This window comes from Cajanus cajan, chromosome 3, assembly GCF_000230855.2.
Source record: "Cajanus cajan strain Asha chromosome 3, NIPB_CcT2T_4, whole genome shotgun sequence".
In the NCBI taxonomy this organism is placed as follows: domain Eukaryota; kingdom Viridiplantae; phylum Streptophyta; class Magnoliopsida; order Fabales; family Fabaceae; genus Cajanus; species Cajanus cajan.
In genome coordinates this window covers 55,470,058-55,495,870 of record NC_138519.1, presented here as the reverse complement: position 1 = coordinate 55,495,870, position 25,813 = coordinate 55,470,058, and the positions used below count along the sequence as shown (strand labels likewise).

General features: G+C 39.5%; 3 protein-coding genes across 5 annotated transcripts; 2 read left to right on the top strand and 1 right to left on the bottom strand.

The window, feature by feature from the left end:
* Positions 1 to 656: 656 nt before the first annotated feature.
* On the top strand, positions 657 to 4,817 carry HYH (HY5-homolog). Of its 3 annotated transcripts, none has more exons than XM_020383864.3 (4): positions 657 to 965; positions 1,546 to 1,741; positions 3,829 to 3,925; positions 4,223 to 4,363. In XM_020383864.3, exons 1-4 carry the CDS (start codon positions 698 to 700, stop codon positions 4,283 to 4,285), a joined length of 624 nt encoding a protein of 207 aa, XP_020239453.1. In that variant the 5' UTR covers positions 657 to 697; the 3' UTR covers positions 4,286 to 4,363. The 3 variants fall into 3 exon arrangements, with proteins under 3 accessions (XP_020239453.1, XP_020239452.1, XP_020239450.1); XM_020383863.3 differs by lacking the exon at positions 3,829 to 3,925 and adding an exon at positions 4,635 to 4,817 and having other exon boundaries at positions 671 to 965; positions 1,549 to 1,741; positions 4,223 to 4,379; XM_020383861.3 differs by lacking the exon at positions 3,829 to 3,925 and adding an exon at positions 4,635 to 4,817 and having other exon boundaries at positions 674 to 965; positions 4,223 to 4,379.
* A 4,573-nt stretch (positions 4,818 to 9,390) lies between these two features.
* LOC145955793 (uncharacterized) lies at positions 9,391 to 12,451 on the top strand. Its single transcript, XM_083070976.1, has 2 exons — positions 9,391 to 9,694; positions 9,778 to 12,451. The coding sequence occupies exons 1-2, from the start codon at positions 9,674 to 9,676 to the stop codon at positions 10,429 to 10,431; spliced, it is 675 nt and encodes a 224-aa protein (XP_082927102.1). The 5' UTR covers positions 9,391 to 9,673; the 3' UTR covers positions 10,432 to 12,451.
* LOC109818404 (uncharacterized) lies at positions 10,463 to 23,881 on the bottom strand. The gene is made up of 3 exons (XM_083071918.1): positions 23,796 to 23,881; positions 22,448 to 23,744; positions 10,463 to 10,756 (listed from the first exon to the last, which is right to left on the bottom strand). Exons 1-3 carry the CDS (start codon positions 23,879 to 23,881, stop codon positions 10,463 to 10,465), a joined length of 1,677 nt encoding a protein of 558 aa, XP_082928044.1.
* Positions 23,882 to 25,813: the final 1,932 nt, after the last annotated feature.

Here is a 25,813-nt window from a genome sequence, read left to right as displayed (position 1 = left end):
AAAAGAGAGAGAGAAAAATATAAGAGCTTTTAAGTTATAAGCTTTTTCAAATAGCTTATGGAAATAAAGCTTTAAACTCCTAAAATAAGTATTAATCAAGCTTATTTTAATAAATAAAAATAAAAAAAAAAACTTTTAAGTTGGTTAAAGGAGCTTGTAAGTTCCTTGAATGCCTTGTCCAACACATAAAAAGTAGTGTGTTAAACACATGAAGATAACTTTATTAATTTTCCATATTAAACTTATGAAGTAATACTACACATACAACAAAAATATTGTACAATAACTTATACATAATCATTTTTATATCTATCTCTATCCATCGTTTTATTAATTATGGAAAGATATATTATTAATGATAAAGATTCTACGAATTATTGTATAATTTTTATTATACGTGTAACATTTCTCGATCTTAACTGTCTCAAACAAAATTAAATTAGAAAAGATATTTACTATTTTTGCACCTTTTTTTTTCAAGACTACTGTCATCAGCATACACACAAGTGGAAATAATGGACCACATAATTTGAATTTGTCATTTATGCAGCTGCCATGAGAATGGTGTTGGCAAAGGGGCGGTTGTGTGCACATCAACGTGTTCATTTGTGAACCAAACTTTTTGGCCCCATTCAAATGTTTCATCGTCAATAGTTTGGGATGAGATGGTTCCATCCAACTCCAAGGACTAAAAGACATGGCCCCATCTTGCACACGTACTAGTACTACACATACACACTTTTTCCTTTCCTCAAAAATCCCTTTGATTTTGGTGAGGAATAAACAGCACCAACCCTTCGAGCAAGATAGAAAGAAAAAAAAAATGTCTCTTCCAAGACCAAGTGAGGATAAAGCCCCCTCTCAGCTGAAAGAAGGAGTAGCAGCAGCAGCCTCATCCTCTTCTTCATGGAACAGGCTACACACTTTCCCTCCTTTAACTCTACAGAACAAGAGTAGCAAAATTGGTAGGTGCCACATTCTTGGTTAGAAACTTACAAAGTCACGTCCAATGGAAAACATAGAAAAAGTTGTTTCATAGTTCAATGTTTTGAAATGTGTTTTTTCCTTTCCAATGTTGTAAAGCGATTTCCAAACAAAGCCTTGTGTTATACAACACAACATAACACTGATCAGATCCTCCAAAACAAAAATATAATTTTAAGGGTAATTCTTTACATACCTCTAAAGTTGTTTTTCGATTAAAACTTAGTTTCCCTTTGATAATATGCATAATCAAGTTCTACTTAATTATAAAAATAAAATTTTAATTTTAATTAGAAAATAACTATAAAAATTTTTAAAAACAAAACCTAAATTTTATCCTTCCTCAAATGCATCATATATATAGTTATACACCACATCTCTTTTCCTCTTTCATTTCTGATAAGAGGGTTAGTTTTTAATATTTATTTTTTTAAAATGATGTATAATAAAGAGATTTTATTTTTTTAGTCTCGTTTATTCTGATTGTAAGAGATTTTGTGTAGCAAAGTTTTATGCACATGAAACATGGTGAACTAACAAGTGGGGTTTTAACGAATCCAGAAGACAGTGATGAGGATATGTTCACAGTTCCAGATGTGGAAGCCACACCAACTAGTGTTCATTCTGCAGTGACTCTTCCAAATAGTAACCTCAACCAACATAATAATGTCACAGATCCTCAATTTCAAACGGGCTTTGCTGGAAAGCGCCGCAGGGGAAGAAACCCTGCAGATAAGGAGCATAGACGCCTCAAGAGGTATATTTATATATTATATATATATATATATATATATATGCATGCACATACACATACATTTTTGCATACCTTATTCAAATGTTTTTCATAATTTTGTGCCTTAAAAGGTGTGAGTGTAACACTTCCTTCATTAGTATATGTGTGTGATTGTTTGAAGCAATGTGTGAAACCAATTGAGATGAAATTTGTTTGCAGATATTTGACCAGATATCTGAAATAGTTGACAATCACAATAAAAGTTTTGGAGGTATTCAATTAATTGGTTGAGGGTTTGAAGTAAGAAATCAGTGTGATTATAGGGTTAAGAAACTATGCCATTCAAAATACAAATAGGGTTTAGTTGTGATGATGAAGTTGGAGAAACTAATTTTTATATTATCAACCAATTTTATAATATTATTGGTATGATTTTTAAGATAATTATAATAAAATTCAATAAATATATCATACATGAAGATTTAAAATTAAACGATAATATTTTGCATTATATGTAGTCTATTTTCTCGTACAAATATTTAATATATCCTAAAAAGTTTGTATATTATTATATTAATGTATGAATGAAAAAAAAAATTCAAATTTTTTATTTACTTGATTTTTGAGTTTGATTTTGAAATTTATGTTGTATAAAAGTTAAATATTGGAGTTTTCTCTTGTCACATGACTATATTCAAAAGATTGATAGCTTACTTTTAAAAAAAGAAGGCATTATGTGGAAAAAAATTTATCGTATAATCACCTCAAAAAAAAAAAAATTATCGTATAATATTTATATCTATACTATTAATAAATGTGTACTGCTTTTTTAGCGTACATATTTCCTTGTTTATTTTGTCCCTTAACTTTCAAATGATGTTTTCTCTCCTATACTTTTCTTTTTTTAGTTTTTGTTCTATTTCTCAACTTTTTTTTTATAAATTTATCTTACAAACTTTTTCACATTTTCTTAATAAATACTCAAATCACTTACATTCACACATATATTTTTTTTGGTAGAATGTTTTTTTTTGGGTAGAATATTCACACATATATTTAACTTCAATTATTTTATTTATTTATATTAAAAAATTACACAAAATATCTTTTTTACATCAGTCAAAATAAAATGATGGGTGTTTAAAGGATATCTTAACACAGTTGTTAAGAATTTAAAATAAAATATTAAATAAAAAGTATCACTTTTTAAATTTTCACATATTTATTAGTCTTCTAAAATATAGAGATAGGAAAAGAATTTTGGTAGAATTATAGATATCTTTTATGAAAAATAATTTTATTCGAGTGAAATATACCAAACTGCAAAACATTTATTTATATATATTTCATATGTAATTATATATTTAAAAAATTCAACTCAAGACTAATAATTAAATTGAAACATCCTTTATATTAATATATCTACGTGTTTAGTCATGGATGGACAAAACAGACCAGGGAACATATCGGTAGAAATCATTAAAAAATTATTTCATGCATAGTAAATAACATTTTTGAGAATATAGTTTTTAATTGAGCTCAGTAATGTCATGTTACCAGTTTCACCTAGTAAGGAAAAAACTATTTTTATTTTGTTGTTGTAACACTTTAAAATTTTAATATACTAAAAGCTATACCTTTTATGAATTATTTTATTTTCAGTTCTTTGACAAAAGAATCTTTAAAAATCATTGGCGGGACCATATAATAAATGATTTTTTATTTGATACAAGGGAGAGACCATATTAATAAATATAGACTATCAATTCAGTATTATCCAAAATATTTCTTGTTTGCAAGATACCTAACATCGTACTCACATTTAATGTCTGAACGCGTTTGTCCATTTTTTAATCCATTTTTTCTAATGTGATTTTTTATTTTATCATGCTATGTACATAAAATTATCATAGTGTCAATTTGAATATATATAAATTTAAAAGTTTTTAAAATTTTCTCTATAAAAAAAATATATATTTTAATAATTAAATTCCCAAAAATATTTCTATCATACATCTAAACTTACTCGTAAATTCAATCGGTCAGTGTTCAAGTTCGAATTTTAGTGAAAACAATCTTTAGTTTTTGTTCTTACCGGAGATCGTTCGTAGGGATGATCAGCTAGACAAGATCGGTGAGCTTCGTTCGCTGGGTACGGTTGCTGTTCCAAGTGGAGATGATATCTGTAAAAGAGACTCCGATGTTAAAGTTAGTATTTGTGGATGTATGGGTCTCGTATAAATAATACACGTACCTTGGTGTGAATTAGGATTTTTCTGGGCCTTGGGCCTGAGATTAGTTATAATCTGTTTAGATGGTGAGCCTTGTCTTGGCCAATATCACGCGGCGCGTGTCCGAGGTCATTCCGCGCTGTGATGCCGAGCTCGAGCTCGACATAGCGATATGGATAGTACAGTTTTAATCAAATCAGATTAATTTAAAAATCTTAGAACCACGCAAACCATTAAATTAACATGTGTATATGACTTTTGATATTACAAACAGGTTGTTGCGAAACAGAGTCTCTGCTCAACAAGCCCGCGAAAGAAAGAAGGTTTATGTGAATGACTTGGAATCAAGAGCCAAAGAGTTGCAAGATAAAAACGCTATTTTAGAAGAGCGTATCTCAACTTTGATCAATGAAAACACCATGCTGCGGAAGGTAACACAATTAAAGCTTAGGGTTTTCTTTTTATTCATCGATATAATTCACAATATGTTTCAAAAACTGACAATTAAAAAATAATTTATATTTACAAAATATATTTTTTGATGGTCAAATATTATTTTAATATTGGCGAAACATGTTTGTTGAATTCATATATTAATTACTACATTTTAATCTTGATGGAGTGTTGTGTTTGTGACTTAATGCTACAGATTGAGGAATATATATATTAACTATCATTACTAACAGGTTCTTATGAACGCAAGACCAAAAGTTGATGATAGCAATGAACAAAAGCAGGACCAGTTAAGTAAGAGCTAACGAGAAAAGCTAGAGGGTGTGTGAAAGCAAGGTCTTCAAAGGGTGCATTTATGATTTATTCTAGACACTAGAAATGTAAATTTATATATATAAGACCAGCTTCTTTCTTTACTCATTGTTATACTTTCTTCAAGACCATAAGTTTGGGGTCAGATATTAAAGGATCTTATTGTGTCATAAAATTTAACTAGAATTTTCATAGAAAGCAATTTGAAACCAGTAATTCTCAATTTGTCCCAGTCATGAAATACAGAGTACTTTTTTTCATAAAAAATACATAATATATTAAATGAATGAGTGAGAGATACTAACAATAATAATAATAATAATAAATAAATAAACTCTACACCAATGTTGTATTAATGAATAAACAAAAGCAACCTTGAACACGGGCTGGATGAGTGACCATCCAAGGTCTTATATTTTGAGGCACCAAAAAATATATTATATAATATAAAAATAAAAGTCTACATAATTAAAGTATATATAAGAAATTATTATAGAAAATAAATTAATTACAAATAATTAATCAATTAATAGAAGGTGTTTCAACTTTTCAACAAAAATGTATCTTAATTTTTAGAAAATAAATCGCTAATGTTAAATATAAAGAGAAAAATATAATATATTATTAATTTTTTTTAATATTAATGCTAAATGTAGAAAGAAAGTATGATATATTATTATTATTTTTTTTCTCCTTTTTTTTTAACGAGAACAAGTGTTAACATAAAGTCATTAATAAGAGTTATTTTTAACATTTTTTTTATCTTTAATTCTTCTAATTCTTTCTTTATTCTTTGAATCATGACCTCTGTTGAATCTTTACCTCTCCCACTCCATTGGAATCTCAAACCTCCACTATTTAACCATTGCGAGCTTTTTGTGGAAAGTTATCATTATTGATATATTTTATTCATTATGTAGTGGTCTCATAAAAATATGTTGTACACTCAATCTTTTTCTTTAGCAAATATGTGTTTAATTTTTTACATGTGCCTTTGGATTTGAGAATTGAGGTCGTATATAATATTCAAAAAATTATGAAAGTATTATTATTTTTTGGTTCATTTAAGACAACAAAAAAATCAAGGTCAATTCTGTAAACAACCATAGTATTATTTGATCATAGTCGAGTTAGGATCTTTTAGAGTATAAAGGAGAAAATGCAAAGAAAGTAGTGGTTTATTGGAAGGTTGCATTTATTTAATTACGTAAGTTAATTATAGTTTTTAACCATATTATTAATATGAAGCATTAACCAATTTTATGAACGACTAATCTTTGTCAAGGAACCTAGCTAGTTGGCCATCTTTAGTGGAGTTTCTCCTCCCAACAATATTTTTTATGATAAAAGACTTAAATCCAAAACCTTATGTTAAGTCAAAAGAAGATTTTAGACTTCTCAACATTTCAAGTTTTATTGATAACAAACATAGACCTTTTTTGAGGGAAGAGTTTTTCTTTAAGATGAATGTTTATAAGGTGAACTGTTCTTACCGAAATTTGGTCGTAGAGGTGACCCGTCCAGTAAGATCGGTGAGCCTCCTTTACTTGATGTATTGGTGCTCCAAGATGGGGGAGGTACCTGCAAAAGAGACTCTGATGCCAAAGTTAGGATTTGCCTGAATAATGGTCTCATATATATAATGCACGTACCTTGAGGTGATCTAGGTTTGCCTTGGGCTTTGGGCTTGAGATAAGATATATCATGATATAATGTAACGTGATATAATATGATATAGTTGAAGGGTGGATCTGGCCTGGGGCGAGATCCTCGGAATCAGGTGTGATTCGCCCAAATACCAGGCTGACGTCGCGCAACACGTGCCCGAGGCTGCCCTCTTGTATTGCTAATCCGGGCTCGGAGCCCGGGTGCGAAGTACGGATAGTACACTAGCCCCTCGAGCTCCGAAGGCCGTAGGTCGAGGAGTTAAGACCGGGCTCGCTGGAGGGGAGTGGCTTTTTGCGTACGCTATCTGAAAGTCTACTATGTGTCACAACTGTTCGTCTCCCGAAGACGTTCGAGTGACGCGTTAAGAGAAGTGGCGGTTATGTAATGATGATTTTGCAATAAATGTGTCGTCAGGCGTGCTCCTGGGCTGACACGTGTCGTGTCGGTTTTGAATTTTGGGGGAAAGCTTTTTCTTTTCTTTTACTCGCGCCTCATCGTCTTTACTCTTTGCCTTCCTTCTGAATTCTCGAGTACGCGAGTGTTTCTTGCTTTCTTGCTTCCTTTCGTCTCCCTTCTCCTTCGTGCTTCCGACGTCGTTTCCGGTAATTCTTGTTAGGGTTATTTTCTGAGGAGGAGTACCAGGTACTTCCTTTTTATTTGTTTCTTCTCTCCTTTTCTCGGATCCTTTCTGGGTGTTCCTCTCTCTTTTTCCTTTTTAATGGCTGGTGGAAGTGATGTCGGATCTTCTGCGCCTGCCGGGGGTAAGGCGCGTGGCAAGGTGGTGGCCGCCGGAAGGGTCACTGTTGAGAAGAAAGACCCGTCATTGCCTAGGGGCCCGGAGCCGGGCGTTCCAGGTTATGACTGGGTTAAACGCAAGGTGGCTGAGGTTCATAGCATTTTTCGCTCTTTCCTGGAAGTAAATGCGTTTCGGAGGACGCATAGGGTTTGCGATTCTTCCATCTCCCATATGATTCGGCTTGAGCCCTGTCAGGCCGATGAGGGTGTGTACCAATAGTTGGGGTTTTTTGAGGGCTTTTCAGGTCCTGTGTACAGTTCTGGGTATAGAGGTGTCTCTTCGCGTCTTTCTTCATTTTTATCAGTTGAAGATAGGCGCTCCGCCTTACGGTATTTTGTCTTTGAGTGGGAGTAGGGATGGGGGTTTGTTTACTCCCTACTCCCAATCGTATAAAAATTTCAAGCAGGAGTTTTTCCGGGTCGCCCTTGTGGGTGTTGACCCTTTGGAAGATGAGGTGTTCTACTTCGGCGGTTGTAGACCCCTAAAATTGTCCGGGTCGGAAATAAGACTCGAAGACTGAAGGAAAGTCAGCCAAAAGGACTCCTAGAAGACCCTGGAAGACTTTAGGATGATTGTCTGTAGGTTTAGAGGTCTTAGAGTAGCTTAAAATAAGAATGTGGGAGGATTGAAGATCAATACGGCCTCCTAGAGGTTCAGTACGGCCGTACTGAACATTTTGAACTACAATACGGCCGTACTGAACTCAATACGGCCGTATTGAAGTTTTTGAACTTCAGTACGGCCGTACCAAATTCAATACGGCCGTACCGTAGTTCAAAATTTCGGTACGGGCCGTATTGATGTCAGAGGCCGTATTGCGCCTCACTCCTATATATGGGACGTCATTTGGACGTTCCTCCACACTTTCACACTCAGTTTTGACTCCCTCCTTGAGTATTCTGGGGTTTTTGAGCAGTGTTCTGCCCTAGAAATCTCTCTGGGAGTCGATCCGACGAAGTTCTGGAATTCCGAGCACTTAGCTTGGAGATTCGAACCTAGTCGAAGGGAAATCCTCCGGATTTCCATAGTCAAAAGTTTTTAGGAAGGAGCGAGCGAGCTTGTAGAGCGAGGGAACGCCAAAAAGCTTCCCAGTTTTACTCAATATATAAAAGCACGCTCCAAGAGGTTTCTTCTTAAATCCTTCCTTTTACTGCTTTTTGTGTGCATATTTAAACTGTCATCATGTAGATAGTTAATTTATAATTGCTTAGAATAAATAGGGGTAATTTAGTAATTTTACACTGTTATTTTAGAAATAATCTGTCATAGGGAACCCAAAAGGGGCGCTGTGAGGTGCTAACACCTTCCCCACGCGTAACCGACTCCCTTACCCAACTCTGGTTGTAATGGCCAAAGTTGATTTATAAAATCAATTGCCTTATCCCTTTTTCCAATGTTTTGAGTAAAACATTGGTGGCGACTCCACGAACCCTCCTTTTGCGAAAACCACTAATCCATGGAGGGTCCCGCTTGGGATTAATATGGATTGGTGAGACTTTTAATAAATAAATTGGATAAGATCGACAAGGTCTCAGTTTGAGAACAAGTCGTTCTAATAATCCAATACATTTTCAAAACTAAAAATAATAAGCGAGCTCGACCGTCTTCGCGACCGCCGAGGCCCGTTTCGGGCCGGTGGCGACAGCGGTTTGCCGAGGTTTCCGTTCTATTGGTGTCCCAAACCGTCTAGGTTTCACGGATTGGGGGATCTGAAGGTGACGGCCGCGGAGGCAGCCATCGTTAAAAATCTTGTCGCGCTCCCTCGTTCGTTGGATTGCAAGCTCGTTTTGTCGCTTGCAAATTCGCCTTACAGGGAGAGGGGCCTAGAGAGTGAGTATTGCGCGTTTTGGTAGGTTATTAGGGCTTGTGTGGTTTCCTCTTATTGATGTGCTTCTGTTTCTTCTGTGCAGGCATTATGGGGAGAAACTTGTGGCGTCAGCTTAAGTACCGCTACAATGTTACTGAGATCGGGGTTCCCGAGCCTCCGGAGGAGGATGTCACCCCCTGAAGATACACCGAAAGAGGAAGAGGGGGTAGAAGGAGGTTGGGGGGATCTCCGCCCCTCGCGATGCCGAGGAGGTAACCTCCAGGGTTGTGGACACGGTGGATCTCACCGAGAGTCCTCCGGCCAAGGAGGCTTCTCTGGTGGTTATGGGGGAGGCGGCGCAGAGTGTTGGGCCTACTGCGCGGGACGCCGAGGTAAGTATTCTATTTTTTTTTTGCTTGTGTTTTCCGTGTTAGCTTCGTTTTAGCTTGCTAAGGCGGGATGGGTCCCCTTGCAGGGCGGGGCTGGTGTTGCCGAGGTGGAGGCCCGGATTGCTGGGCAGGCTGTCCGAGTTGCCAAGGTGGTGAGTATCGTCTTTCTCGGACTTTCCCTTTGCCTTTTGTTATGTTGTCCGGCTGTCCGATCTGGGTGGCTTTTTGCAGGCAGGAAATGCCGCTGAGCCTGAGGTGCAGGCGAGAAATGCCGCTAGGCCTGAGGCGCAGGCTGCTGGGATGGTCGCCCAGGCTGCTGAGGTGGGTGGTGTTTGGTCTTCTTGTTTCCGTGGTTTCTCGTACGTCACCTTGTTTATTTTTGACGTGGGACTGGTTTTTTGCAGGCGGGGCCGGAGGTCCCTAAAGTGGACTCTTTAGGTGCTGAGCAGGGGGCGCTGACCTCTGCCGCGAATTTGGCGCCGCAGGCGGGCTCGTCACAGGGGCCTGCCCAGACTCGATACCTATCCCATCACTTTGGGAAGGGTATAGATAAGGTGCGGCTAGATCACGTGAGCGCCTCCGCCGACATGGATTCATTGTGGAGCGCGGGGGTGACTGCGAAGGGGTTCTTCCCTCAGGGATCACTGAGCTCCGAGGACCGGGGATTGATTGACAGGGTCGGTCCCGAGGACAGCTTTGATGCTACCCAGGTCATGCTGCAGAGGGTGATGGGCATAGTGAGCCACTGGAAGCCTAAGTGGGGCCAACAGCGAGAAGATCTGGCCAAGCAGCAAGAGGAGCTGGCTAAGATGAGGGGTCGCCTTCAACCGTGGAAGGAGGCGAACAAGATTCTGAGGGAGGACAACAAAGCTCTGAGCGCGGCCCTCGATGAGGCGAAGCGGCAGGAGGCCAAGCTCCGGACTGCGCGTGGCGACCTTTCACGGGTGCAGAAGTCTCTTGAGATTGCGTTGCAATCTAATGAGACTTATGCTTCTCAGGTGGGGGAGCTGCGGGAGCTCGCCGCCTTCTCCCGGGCGCGCGCGCTCTCTAGAGGATGAGGTGACGTCTTCCCGTGACCAGGTGCGGGCTCTAGAGGATGTTGTAACCTCTCTCAAAGGAGAGTTGGCGGCGGCGGCTGAGGAGCGTCTCCGCAGTGAGGTCGTTCTGGGCGGCCGGGAGGATGAGATCGCCGCCCTGAGGGTAGAGCTCGCAGAGCTGGCGGCGGGGAAGGCGGCTGTGGAGGGGAGGCTCGCCGAGGTGGAGCGCTCCGTCGTGGCGGAGCATAAGAGGGGCTTTCAGAAGGCTGCTCGTCAGGCACGGCTTCTTGCTCCCGGGTTTGACTTCTCCTCCATGCATGTGGAGAAGGTGGTCCGCTTTGGGAGGCTGGTTCAGGAGGACGATGTCAACGACAGTTCTAGTGAAAGTGCCTCTTCCTAGGCTGCCTTTGTAATTTTTGTTTCCTTTTCTTGGATTCATGTACTGAACTAGTTGTGAATTTATGTATATATGTGTTTTTTCTTGCTTCGCGGCTGTGTTTGATTTTTCGACACTTGTGTGTTCTAAGGCTTATGTCCGATGCACCTGGTGTGCTCTGGACCTGTCCTGGGCTTTTATTGTTTGTCTGCTTTTAGGCCTTCACTTGGCGTCTGTTGTGTGTTTTTCGTGCATAGTGGTGTCTTTGCCTTGTGTTGACCGGGTCGGGGTTTGAGATTGACCTCGGCTTTAAGTGAAGCGGGTTGGTGATGGCTCTATTCTTGGCTTTAAGTGCACTTATGGCTTGTATTCATTTTCGAATTTGAGTGAGGTGACTTGATTAAGGTTCGTATTCGACTTTTGACGTGATCGTCAGGGTTCGCACTTGTTCTCAGCTTTACTTGCCTGAGGTTCGCTTTTGACCTCGTATTTGCGTAAATGGACTTGACCGTTCACGAAGGTTCCGAGGTCCGTGCGTGACCTCGGTTTTGGTTTGTGCTTGACTTGGAAATGGGGCGTATCGCAATTTGGGCTTGGATTTGAGTAGACGATTCAGCTATGGTTCGAACTCGACCTTAGGTGAGAATATTGGGGTTCATACTTGACCTTGGAGTTACATACTTAAGGTTCGTACCCGAGCTCGGATTTACATGCTGGAGGTTTGTGCTTCGACCTCGGTGTGAGGTGAGCGATATAGTGAAGGTTCGAATTCGACCTTTAGGTGGGGATATTGAGGTTCATGCTCGGCCCCCGGGTTATGGGTTGGGGGACGTGGCGGGGTGATAGGTGAAAGGTTTGATTGAGGTTCGAACTCGACCTTGTGAGGATATCAAGGTTTGCATTCGACCTCGAATTTGCATGTTGGGGGTTCGCATACCCCTTCGAATTGGCATACTGGCTAATGGGGGTTCGGCTCCACCCTTTAAGTGGGGATATTGAGGTTCGTACTCGACCTCAGACTCAGATGAATGAAGGTGTGGACTCGACTTTTTACGAAGGCGTCGAGGTTCGTTGTCGACCTCAGCCTCGGGCTCTCAAGCAAATTGATTTGGTTATGGTTCAGACTCGACCTTAGCTAAGAATATTGAGGTTCATGCTTGACCTCGGTTTTACATGTTTGATTTGACCTCGGGTTTACGTGAACGATTGGATTAAGGTTCGCATTGACCTCGAATGAGAAAACCGGGGTTCGTTATTCGACCTCGGGTTTACGTGAAAAATTTGATTAAGGTTCGTACTCGACCTCTAACGAGAATGTCGGGATTCGTATTCGACCTCGAATGAGAATACCGGGGTTCGTATTCGACCTCGGGTTTACGTGAGATTTGATGAAGGTTCGTACTCGACCTCTAACGAGAATGCCGGGGTTCGCATTCGACCTCGAATGAGAATACCGGGGTTCATATTCGACCTCGGGTTTACGCTAACGATTTGATTAAGGTTCGTACTCGACCTCTAACGAGAATGTCGGGGTTCGTATTCGACCTCGAATGAGAATATCGGGGTTCGTATTCGACCTCGGGTTTACGTGAAGGAATTGATCAAGGTTCGTATTCGACCTCTAACGAGAATGCCGGGGTTCGTATTCCACCTCGAATGAGAATAATGGGGTTCGTATTCGACCTCGGGTTTACGTGAAACATTTGATGAAGGTTCGTACTCGACCTTTAACGAGAATGCCGGGATTCGTATTCGACCTCGAATGAGAATATCGGGGTTCGTATTCGACCGCGGGTTTACGTGAAGGATTTGATCAAGGTTCGTATTCGACCTCTAACGAGAATGTCGGGGTTCGTATTCGACCTCGAATGAGAATACCGGGGTTCGTATTCGACCTCGGGTTTACGTGAAGGATTTGATCAAGGTTCGTATTCGACCTCTAACGAGAATGTCGGGGTTCGTATTCGACCTCGAATGAGAATACCGGGGTTCGTATTTGACCTCGGGTTTACGTGAAGAATTTGATCAAGGTTCATATTCGACCTCTAACGAGAATGTCGGGGTTCGTATTCGACTTCGAATGAGAATACCGGGGTTCGTATTCGACCTCGGGTTTACGTGAAGGATTTGATCAAGGTTCGTATTCGACCTCTAACGAGAATGTCGGGGTTCGTATTCGACCTCGAATGAGAATACCGGGGTTCGTATTCGACCTCGGGTTTACGTGAAGAAGGGTGGTTCAATTTCGATTTTTACCATAGGTAAGAAAGTAATAAGTAAGAAGATGGGTTGAGCAAAATGGAGAATATCATTAATTAATTTTGTGTGCCTCGTTAAAAACCCTCTCAGTTTGGGACTAAGGCGGGAAAAGAGTGCACGGTTTCGTTTATACATAGAGGGGGAACAGAATCTAATGGGGCGCGGTGGGGGGATTCCCCTTGCTTTCCTTGCCGGACGAGGAGATCCTCAGGCTCTCGGCGTAGCATTGCCGAGCTGTCTTCTGGTTTACTCTGACAGAGATAATCTTACTGTCATTCCCTGGGAACTTCATGGTGAGGTGCGGAGTGGATACCACCGCACCGAGGTGGTTTAGGGTCGGCCTCCCGATGATGATGTTGTAGGAGGTGTTGGCCGATGATAGACCATGGGCCAAGGGCCTAGTGACCAGAGCTATGGCTAGGAGGATACAGGAAGAGCTGGATCTAGAGAAGACTAATGGGCTTGTCAGGCCCAAGATAATCTTCACTTGGAATGCTCTATCATGAAGAGAAAGCCTTAGTTCTATTTGTTTATATTGTACAGTTTATACATAGTCTTGTGTATAGGTTATTTTTGCCTTTGTATTTGTGAGGCACTTTACTAGCTTTTTCTAGTGTTTGTATATTGATTTTGAGGTAGGTTACTTGGAGAGTTTAACTCCATTTAACCTCCCTAGTTGACACACTCATTCTTTATTTTTTCAGTAGGATAAAGGGGGTGACATTTAGCAAAGTTAGGGAGTGTGCTTAGAAATTGGGCCAGAGTTGGGCCTAGGCAAAATTTTACATATTGGACTCATTTTGCTCCTAATTTTTCATAGATTTGATTTAGCTAGGTTTCATCATCATATGATGAACCTAACTAAACCAAATCAAAGAATTTCAAATTAAATCAAGGAGCAATTTGAACCATGGGCCGCCTAGCTTCCTTCCTTCTCCTTGGCCGAATTTTTCAAGCATTCTTGCTTGAGTTTGAAGCTTGTCTTACAAGCTTCTAAACTCAAGCAAGGTTAGCTTAACCTTACCTTGGTTCCTAAAAGAACCATGGTCAAGGTTTAGCTTCTCCTAGAAGCTAGCTAAACCGTAGGAGTTTAAGTTAATCCTACCATGGTTCTTAATGAACCATGGTTAGGGATAACTTCTCCTACAAGCTACCATCCCCTATATATTTGTTTTTCCTACACATGTACTCACTTTTGAACATATTTTGAGAATGAAATCAGATTTTCCTCTCAACTCAAGAGTCATAAAACCGTGGAGATTCCCTCTCTAAGGTTTCCTTCAAGGTTCCTTCAAACCTTGCCTTGGTTCATCAAGCTTCTACCTCAAGCTTGAAGTAACCGAACCTCATTCTTGGCTTCACCTCCATTGGAGCTTCTTCAAAGGAGGATTCAGAGATTTTTCAAGTGTCTACCTCAAGAGATTCGGTCCTAAGCATGGAGCAAAGTGGAGGAACATCAATCTCCTCACCTAGTTCCATCATTTTTGGTATCTAGAGCCTAGTGCTCTTGAGGTTTTTGTTTCCAAACTTTTCTACTTGAATCCGTGTTGTATCTTCCTTCTATTACATGTCTTCTTATGTTTGCTGAATGGATCTAGATTTTATTCACACTTTGATGGATCCAAAATGTCACATAATAATTGTTTGATTCATATTTGCTTGTTCTCCTAATTCTTGAATCAAACCGGTTTTGTTGTGCTTTAGGTTCCTATACTTGTGCTTTTGATTTTGCTTGAGTCTCTTCATTCTATAACATGTGTCCGTGATTGGACAACATTCATATTGCATAGATCTTGGTTTTGAATCACTTGTTTTGTCCTAGTAAGTCATGTGTAGTCCTTTATATGTTGTAACTTCCTAGAATAGCTTGTTTGACCTAATTTTTGCTTTGTGTTTTTGTGTCCGAAAATTATTGAATATTTTCTTGATAAATCTGAACCTTCCTATATGTGCTTTTGCTTTACATAATTGAGTTCTTAATTTGCTATTAGTTCTAGCAAATTTCCTAGAGTTAGGTTTCCTTTATGTCATATTAAAAGTTTTGTAAAAAAAAATTCATAAACACTAATTCCTCTTAGGTCTTCCTTGAGTATGTTGTGTGGCTGAAACTTATTGAAATTTTTTGGACCTTAAAACAGAGACAAAACAGAGGTGTGAGTGTCCTAATTGCATGAGAAAAACAAAAGAATGAGTGCTTAAAAATTTGACCTAAAAACAATACAAAATAGTGAAGCACTAACTACAAAATGCATGTGAACACCTCTTGTTTTGTGTGAAATTTTTGCTGCAGTTTATTCATATTGAAACCGAGACTCCTAAGTGTTAAAAAGGCATTAAAACTCCTGAACATCAAAAGAAAAATAAGTGAAAAATATTTTGCTAAAAAGAAAAGAAAGAAAATAGCAAAGAAAAAGCCAAAAAGGAGTGGAAATTTGGTGTTTGTTGCTCTCGGTTTTGGTGTTAATTTTTGCATTAAAACTTCTTGACCAGCCACATATTTGTGTCTTATTTTGTTTTCTAATCTTAGCTTTTAATTTTGTAATCCATTCTAGTGCCTTTCCTAGGTTAATCTTTGTGTGCTAGCCTTCAAAATTTCCTTTAATTGTTGCTTGTCTTTTTGTGGAATTCTTTCTAGTCTTGTCTCATTTGTTTTCCACCAATTGGTGTAGCCATTCTAAATTGTTCATTTTCAGTTTTAGCACTAATATTCAGTCTTGAAGGTGGTTGAGTGCTTCTTGAAAGGTGTAGGAGGCCAAGGCAAAGGACATCCACTTGAAGGCTTTGGTGGTTGCTTAGGGAGATTGTTTTCTCTTGGTGGCTAGGCTCTTGGAAACACCTAGAAGTGACTAATATCAAAGTTGCTTCTAAAGAGAGGAGTGAAACACCTTGTGAGGCTGCAGTTGGTGGCTGATTTGGAGCAACAAGAAACTAAACCAATTGTGAAAATTTTTTGTGAAAATCTAGAACTAAATTTAGTGACGGAAATTTTGGTTTCTAAAACTTAGTTTTTCATTACAAAATCCGTCTCTAAATTTGTTCTAAATTAGTGGCTAATTTGTTTTCCTTAAAATTAGGTGCAGCCACTAAATTCATTTGAGAGTGAATTTACATTTCATTTGGAGTGTAAATTTACATTTCATTTGAAGCAAATTTGAATTTCATTTACCTTGTAATTTTTGTTTTCTAAATTTTTGTACAAGGCCTTTATTAAGGAGTGTCTTGGACTGCCTTTGGTGTATCTCCATCTCTCCTTAAGAACTTTTATAGTAATCCACGTGTAGTACTTGTGAGAGTGGTCCTTGAAGGTCTTTGGTACCTCTCAAGCTCTCACTTAGGTTTAATTGCTTTCAACGTCTAGTTTAAGTTTTCAAGCAATTTATGTTTTAAGCAATTTATGTTTTCAGTCATTTAAGTTTTCAAGCAATTTATGTTTTCATGCTCTTTATGTTTTCAAGCATTTTATAAATTGTACACATAGGCACTTGCTTGTTATTTTCTTTAGAAAAGTTCTTTGTGAAAATTGTTTTGTGCAAGACAAAAGTACAAGGGGGTTTAGAGATTTTTACTTGAAGAGGCTTGGTTATTAAGTGGCTCTTTAGTAGCTCACCTCCCTCCAAAGTTCAATTTGTACTCTTAGACCTCTAAGTGCCAAGTCTAAAGCACTCCAAAACCTTATTTTCATAAAAACTATTTTTGTGTGAAAAATATCTCTTGAATTAAAATGTCTCAAGATTCCTCCCATAGTGAAAGTGATGGCTCTCCAAAAAGTCTTTCTTACATTACTAAAGAGCTCAAATCACTTAAACTATGGAAAAAGCAAGAGTCCATTCAAAGAGAGAAGGAAAGAATTGAAAGAGAAGGACAACTTGCTTATCTTGAGGAAGAGTTGAGAATTTTAAGACAAGAGGAGGAAAAATTGAAAGAAGATATGAAGAAACATAGAAAAAAGAGTAGGAGCTCACATTCCCAATACACATCCCCTAATGAAAGCATGAATCAAGGGGATCACTACCAACATACTCCTAGGAGAATTACTAAGCCAAGGGAAGTCAAGGTTGACCTCCCACAATTCTTTGGCAAAGATGATGTGGAGTCTTATTTAGATTGGGAAATGAAGGTGGAGCAACTCTTTGCTTGCCATAGGGTAAGTGAAGAGAGGAAAGTACCTTTGGCTGCCCTTAGCTTCCAAGGGCATGCCATGTATTGGTGGACAGCCCTAGAGAGAGAGAGACGCCTCCACAATGATCCTCCAATTCAATATTGGAATGATCTTAAAAGTGCAATGAGGAGGAGGCACATTCCTACCTACTATGGGAGGGAGCTTATGAATAAGCTCCAAAGGCTCCAACAAAGAGACATGTCTGTAGAACAGTACAGGCAACAAATGGAGCTATTAATGATGAGGGCTTGTATCAGGGAAGAGGAAGCTACTACTGTAGCTAGATTTTTGAGTGGTCTTAATTTAGAAATAAGAGACCAAGTGGAGCTACTACCCTACAGGGACCTAAATGACTTGGTCCAACTTTGTGTAAGGGTAGAACAACAAAGAATGAGAAAATCTTACAAAAATAGCTCCAACTCTTCATTTCTAAAGAAAGATTCCAAGAAGGAGGGAAAAACTTTTGAAAAGAAGAAATCTTTTGAACCCTCCAAAAATCTAGCCACAGAAAAAGATAAGGGAAAGGGAAAGGACACTACACACACTAGTTCTAGGACTAGTGATATTAAGTGCTTTAAATGTTTAGGGAGAGGCCACATTGCCTCCCAATGCCCCACGAAGAAGGTAATGATCATGAGGGGGCATGACATTTATAGTAGCCAAGATGAGGCTACTACTTCCTCTAGTAATAGTGAGGAAGAAGCAAGTGATCAAGAGAAAGGTGTAGAGTCTACTTTTCCTTATGAAGGGGAGCTCTTAATGATTAGGAGACTCCTCAACAACCAACCTAGTGATACTCTATCACAAAGAGAGAACATATTTCATACTAGATGCAAAGTTTCAAACAGTGCATGTTCTCTCATTGTTGATAGTGGCTCATGGTGTAATTGTTGTAGCACTAGGCTGGTTGAGAAGTTGGGTTTAACTACTAAGTCCCATCCTAAACCTTATCAACTCCATTGGATTAATGAGGATGGTGATTTAGCAGTTGACCAACAAGTAAAGGTCAAAATTCCAATTGGGAACTATGAAGATGAGGTGCTATGTGATGTAGTACCAATGGAAGCTTGTCACATCTTATTAGGAAGGCCATGGCAATTTGATAAGAAAACCATGCACAATGGCCTTACTAACGAGATTACCTTTACACATAAGGAAAGAAAGTTTGTGCTTCATCCTCTTTCTCCTCAACAGGTGGCTGAGGATCAAGCACAAATGAAACTCAAAAGAGATAGTGAAAAGAAATTTATAAAAAAAGAAGAGAAGAGAGAAAAAAAAAAGTCTGTGAAACTTAAGGATAGAGAGGAATCTAGGGAGAAAGGAGTTCCCTCCCTAGAGGTTGTTAATCAAGAGAATAAAATTTCCAAACAAACCCTCTTGATTCAACAACCCTCTTATTTCCTTCTCTGTAAAGGAACTCTTTCTTGCACTGCCACATCTAGTGGACATGAGACTTTACCTAAGGGGGTAAAAACACTTTTAAAAGAATTTGATGATCTATTTCCTCCCGAGGGTCCAATGGGCCTTCCTCCTTCTAGAGGAATAGAACATCAAATTGATTTGGTGCCTGGAGCTAGCCTACCTAATAGGCCTGCCTATAGGACCAACCCCCAAGAAACTAAAGAAATTGAGTCTCAGGTCCAAGATTTGTTGGAGAAGGGCTGGGTTCGAAAGAGCTTAAGTCCTTGTGCTGTTCCAGTGTTGTTGGTTCCAAAAAAAGATGGCAAGTGGAGAATGTGTTGTGATAGTAGAGCCATCAACAACATCACTGTGAAATATAGACACCCCATCCCTAGGCTTGATGACATGTTAGATGAACTTCATGGAGCCATCATATTTTCTAAAGTTGATCTTAAAAGCGGATACAATCAAATTAGAATCAAAGAAGGAGATGAATGGAAAACCGCTTTCAAGACCAAGTTTGGATTATATGAATGGTTAGTGATGCCTTTTGGGCTCACCAATGCTCCTAGTACTTTCATGCGTCTCATGAATCATGTCCTTAGGGATTGTATAGGTAGATTTGTTGTAGTTTATTTTGATGACATCCTCATATATAGTAGGAGCCTAAGTGATCACATAGGACACTTAAGGCAAGTTTTTGATATTCTTAGAAAAAATCAACTTTTTGGAAATTTAGAAAAATGTACCTTTTGTGTAGATAGTGTAGTTTTTCTAGGGTTTATAATTAGTAAAAAAGGGGTTCATGTGGACCCCGATAAAATCAAGGCCATCCAAGAATGGCCCACTCCTAAAAGTGTTGGAGATATTAGGAGCTTCCATGGTTTGGCAAGCTTCTATAGGAGGTTTGTTCCTAATTTCTCCACACTTGCCTCCCCATTAAATGATTTAGTCAAGAAAAATGTGGAATTTATATGGGGAGAGAAACAAGAAAATGCCTTCATAACTTTAAAGCATAAGCTTACTCATGCACCACTTCTAGCTCTACCAGATTTTTCAAAAACTTTTGAGTTAGAATGTGATGCTTCTGGAGTTGGCATAGGTGCGGTTTTGTTACAGGGTGGGCACCCTATTGCATATTTCAGTGAAAAACTCAAAGGTGCCTCTCTTAACTACCCTACCTATGACAAGGAGCTTTATGCTTTAGTTAGGGCCCTTCAAACTTGGGAACACTACCTTATTCCCAAAGAATTTGTCATTCATAGTGACCATGAGTCACTTAAATATTTGAGGGGCCAAGGCAAGCTAAACAAAAGGCATGCTAAGTGGGTAGAGTTCTTAGAACAATTTCCATATGTGATTAAATACAAGAAAGGGAAAAATAATGTTGTGGCTGATGCCCTTTCTAGGAGACACACTTTGTTAATCTCTCTTGGATCTCAAATCTTGGGATTTAATCACATTAAGGAATTGTATACTAATGATCTCGAATTCAAAGAAAATTATACCCAATGCTTAGCAAAACCTCAAGGAGGTTTCTATATTTCTGAGGGGTACTTATATAAAGAGGGAAGAATTTGTATACCCCAAGGATCTATAAGAAAACTCCTTGTTCAAGAAAGTCATGAGGGTGGTCTCATGGGGCACTTTGGAGTTGAAAAGACTCTAAGTTTTCTAAAAGAAAAATTCTTTTGGCCCCATATGAGAAGGGATGTTGAGAGGTTTTGCTCTAGATGTATAGCTTGTTTACAAGCAAAGTCTAAAGTAATGCCTCATGGCATCTATACACCCTTGCCTGTTGCTAACTCTCCATGGGTTGATATCAGTATAGATTTTATTTTGGGCTTGCCCAAGACCCAGAGAGGTATGGATTCTATTTTTGTGGTAGTGGACAGATTTAGTAAAATGGCCCACTTTATACCCTGCCACAAAATAGATGATGCAAGCAACATAGCAAGACTCTTCTTCAAGGAAGTGGTTAGACTTCATGGTCTACCCAAAACTATTGTCTCAGATAGGGATACTAAGTTCCTTAGTCATTTCTGGAAAACTCTTTGGAGTAGGCTAGGAACTAAATTACTTTTCTCTACTACTTGTCACCCACAAACTGATGGGCAAACAGAAGTAGTTAATAGATCCCTATCTACAATGTTAAGGGCAGTCCTTAAGGGTAACCATAAATCTTGGGATGAGTACTTGCCCCACATTGAATTTGCTTACAACAGGGTAGTCCATAAGACTACCAAAATCTCACCTTTTGAGGTTGTATATGGTTTTAACCCTCTTACTCCTTTAGACCTAATACCCCTACCAGATTCTTCTCATTATTTTCATAAAGAAGGGGTATCAAGGGCTGAATCTGTTAAGAAATTGCATGAGAAGGTTAAAACTCAAATACAACAACAAAATGAGAGAACTGCTTTAGATTGAAGCAAGGGAAAGAAAGCCCTCATTTTTGAGGAAGGGGATTGGGTTTGGCTTCACTTAAGAAAGGAAAGGTTTCCTTCTCAAAGAAAGTCAAAACTCAACCCAAGAGGAGATGGTCCCTTCCAAGTCCTCCAAAGAATTAATGATAATGCTTACAGGTTAGATCTTCCCAGTGATTATGGAGTGAGTAACACTTTTAATGTGAGTGATCTTATTCCTTTTACAGGCTATGGTGAAGAAGATGAACCTACAGATTTGAGGACAAATCCTTCTCAAGAAGGAGGGGATGATAGACCATGGGCCAAGGGCCCAGTGACCAGAGCTATGGCTAGGAGGATACAGGAAGAGCTGGATCTAGAGAAGACTAATGGGCTTGTCAGGCCCAAGATAATCTTCACTTGGAATGCTCTATCATGAAGAGAAAGCCTTAGTTCTATTTGTTTATATTGTACAGTTTATACATAGTCTTGTGTATAGGTTATTTCTGCCTTTGTATTTGTGAGGCACTTTACTAGCTTTTTCTAGTGTTTGTATATTGATTTTGAGGTAGGTTACTTGGAGAGTTTAACTCCATTTAACCTCCCTAGTTGACACACTCATTCTTTATTTTTTCAGTAGGATAAAGGGGGTGACATTTAGCAAAGTTAGGGAGTGTGCTTAGAAATTGGGCCAGAGTTGGGCCTAGGCAAAATTTTACATATTGGACTCATTTTGCTCCTAATTTTTCATAGATTTGATTTAGCTAGGTTTCATCATCATATGATGAACCTAACTAAACCAAATCAAAGAATTTCAAATTAAATCAAGGAGCAATTTGAACCATGGGCCGCCTAGCTTCCTTCCTTCTCCTTGGCCGAATTTTTCAAGCATTCTTGCTTGAGTTTGAAGCTTGTCTTACAAGCTTCTAAACTCAAGCAAGGTTAGCTTAACCTTACCTTGGTTCCTAAAAGAACCATGGTCAAGGTTTAGCTTCTCCTAGAAGCTAGCTAAACCGTAGGAGTTTAAGTTAATCCTACCATGGTTCTTAATGAACCATGGTTAGGGATAACTTCTCCTACAAGCTACCATCCCCTATATATTTGTTTTTCCTACACATGTACTCACTTTTGAACATATTTTGAGAATGAAATCAGATTTTCCTCTCAACTCAAGAGTCATAAAACCGTGGAGATTCCCTCTCTAAGGTTTCCTTCAAGGTTCCTTCAAACCTTGCCTTGGTTCATCAAGCTTCTACCTCAAGCTTGAAGTAACCGAACCTCATTCTTGGCTTCACCTCCATTGGAGCTTCTTCAAAGGAGGATTCAGAGATTTTTCAAGTGTCTACCTCAAGAGATTCGGTCCTAAGCATGGAGCAAAGTGGAGGAACATCAATCTCCTCACCTAGTTCCATCAGCCTCCACGAGGAGGTATCGAACCATGACCCTCCTTGCATCCGGAGGTGTTCCGAAGGTTGTCAGCAGATCCACGTATCCGCGGGTGTGACCCCGTTCACCGGCAAAGCCAACTAGGGGCTCTGTGTGTGGTTGGATGAGAGAATGGGGGACGTCTAGCCTGAGGAACATTGGCCAGTACAGGACGTCGGCCGAACTCCCTTGGTCGATGAGCGTCTTTTGTACTTCCCAGTTGGCGATCTCTACCACGATGACCATGGGATCATCTTGGTTAGGACTGATTCCTGCATAGTCCTCATCGGAAAAAGAGATCGGTGGCGAGCTCTTGTGCGAGAGCGAGGCGGTGGAGTGGGCGCAGTTGATACTTCGAAGGTGTCTTTTCCGGGCCGAGCTGCTGGCGCCTCCTCCAGCGAAGCCGCCTGCGATTGTGTTGATTATTCCCCGCAAGGGGGCTGATTCTGTCTCCTGACCTATTTCAGCATGTACTGCGCCATTGGCATTTTGCTGGGACCCTGCGGGTAAGTCTGTGCGAGTTCCTGACCCGCGGCCTCTCCCGCGTCCCCAGCCTCTAGAGCCTCCTCGGGAACCTTGCTGTCGCTGGACGTACTGGCCGAGGTGGCCTGCCTGGATGAGTTCTTCGATGCGATCCCGGAGCGTGCGACACTCGTCCGTGGTGTGGCCATAGTTCCTGTGATACCGACAGTGCTTGGACTTATCGGCGCTGTTGGGAGTGTGGCCGGGTGGTGGGAGGGCTAGTAGGTTACTGTTACTGGCTTCCTCCAGGATGTGGACTCTCGGGGCGTTCAGGGGAGTGTAGAAGTCATACCTCCCGCCTCTGTTTGCCCTGGCCGACTTCTTGAATTGGCTGTCATTATTGACTTTTACCTTATCTTTGTGACCCTGTTCCGGTTTCGCGGGGCCTTTCCCGTGAACTTGGTCGCGGAAGGCCGAGTGCTCTTCCATCTTAATGTAGCCGGCGGCGCGGGCAAGCAGTTCGTCCATGTCGCGGGGGGCATCGCGACATAGACTGTCGATGAATGATCCGAGTTTCAGTGCCATGAGCATGGCGTGCAGGGCGACCTCCGGGTTGAGATTTTGGATTCGAACTGAGATGTTGGAGAAGCGCTCCATGAAAGCTCGCAGAGGTTCATCGTTGTTCTGCCTGAGATTGGCCAAGGCGGCCAAGGTTGTGTGGTGAGGTTGACTGGTGGCGTATTGTGCCATGAATCGCCGCACCAGGGTGCCAAAGTTGTCGATGGATTCGGCTGGTAGTTGGGTGTACCAATGGAGCGCGGGTCCCTTGAGCGAGGTCGGAAAAACCCTACACAATATAGCGTCACTGTTAGTGTAGAGGTTTACCTGAGTTGTGTACGAGTCGATGTGCTTGTCGGGGTCCGTGGTGCCGTCGTAGCGGTCAAGGTGGAGGGGTTTCCACCCGCGGGGCAGTGGGGTCTCCATGATGTCGTCCACAAAAGGATGACGACGGAAGGGTTCTTGGCCCTCGGAGACATGGGTAGGGGCCCTGCTAGTACCCTGCCCTGATCTGTGCGTTGATGCATGAGACCGGTGCGTGGCGGACCGTGAAGTCGGTGCCTTGGTCGTCGCTCGGGATTGGGAGACCGAATGTGCCTCCTCCTCATGAGTGTCGCTCTCGTGCGGATGTTGTTCGGAGTGGTGTCGAGGGAGCTGGGCGCGAATGACCTCATTTGTAAGACATATGCTCTTAACTTATATCATTTATGATGTCTGATAATAGAATATTTTTATTTACATGATTCCTTAATAGATCGAATTGATAAAGCTTCTTTGGTACTCACAATTCACTAAAGGAACTAAATACATACTTTTCATCAGAAAAAGGACTAGCATATATATCCCACAAAAAATAAAAACTACAAAAAAAAGTTGTTTCGGACTCACATATAGTTCCTCTCTTTTTGGTACCTAAAATATGATAAGTAGTTTCTTTGATTAGATAAGAAGTGACAATTTGGTGAAACACATTTAATGCACCAATGATCACTTCCCTCTACAAGGAACAAAGATAGAAACAAACAAAGCATGGCTATAAGAGATACTCAAAGTTTTACAAAGATCATCTTCATAAAACACTTATATATAGAATCTTGAAGATTCAAAAAGAAAGGGAATCCATATTCATTGTAAAAAAATATTCATTATTTTTTGTAAGAAATATTGTACCTAAATGGTTGTTCACGTCTTAATAGTAACACGAAACAACATTGTTAGCTTATCCAAATTTAATTTTATGATATTGTTTTAAGTCTGAAGAGGCTTAACTATATATAAAAAATACTTAGTTGTTAGAGCCTAGAGAGACTTGATTGTAATAGAATACTTGGTTGTTAAAACCTAGAAAGACTCTGTGTTAAAATAATACTTGGATAATTATTTAAAAAGGCAAGTCAAAGAATATTTAAGTTTAGCTATAAATGACTTGTGAAAGAATACTTGTATCTTTGTAAAATATAGTGAAACTTGATCGACTTTATCAATAACTGGACATAGTCCCGATGATTGAAACGAACCAATATAAAAACACTATGTATTCTTCTTACGTTTCTTTTCGTCTGCTCTTTTGCGATCTTGTTACTATCTTCTTTATTTAAAAAAAGTGTTGAATTTTTTATATACACTATGTAACTGCCCCATTCTAGTGTCTCTCTTTTCTCTATAATTTGGAACCAGAGCTTACCCTTTGACGGGATTGAGCATCTAATTGTGTTAAAGGAAAAGATTTTAAGATGAGAAGTAGTGAAAGTCAGTATATACTTGAAAGAGCTTCTTTTACAAGGTCTCTAGCCCTTAACAAAGAAGATTACCCATATTGAAAGGACAAAATGGAAATGTTTATCAAGTCCACCAACATCACCTTTGGAAGATCATTACAAAAGGCGATGTTGTAGTTACCAAGTCATGCTCTAACATTTGATAAATGACTTGATAATTAGTATTTAATAATATTTAGACTAAATTACACTTTTAGTTTCATTTTTATTGTATTTTCATGTCATATATCACCTTAATGAGATAAAAATGAGAATTAAAAGTGAATTTTAGCTTAAATATTAAAAAGTTATGTCATGTGCTTAATGTTAAATCATGACTAACGTTATAATTTTGGTCTCCTTATTGAATGTTTGTATGTTAACCATTAAAATTAGGTTAAAAGTCTAATTTGGTCCCTTATAATATTAAAAAGTTTCAATTTGATCCCACTTTAATTTTAGATTTCAATTTGGTCCCAATTTAATTTAAAATACCTTAATGTAGGATTTTTGTCCAAATTTGACTAACAGGATTAACTCTTGGCCACGTGGATGCCTACATGGAATGAACAAGTTAAGTTTTCTTCTTCTTTTTTAATGG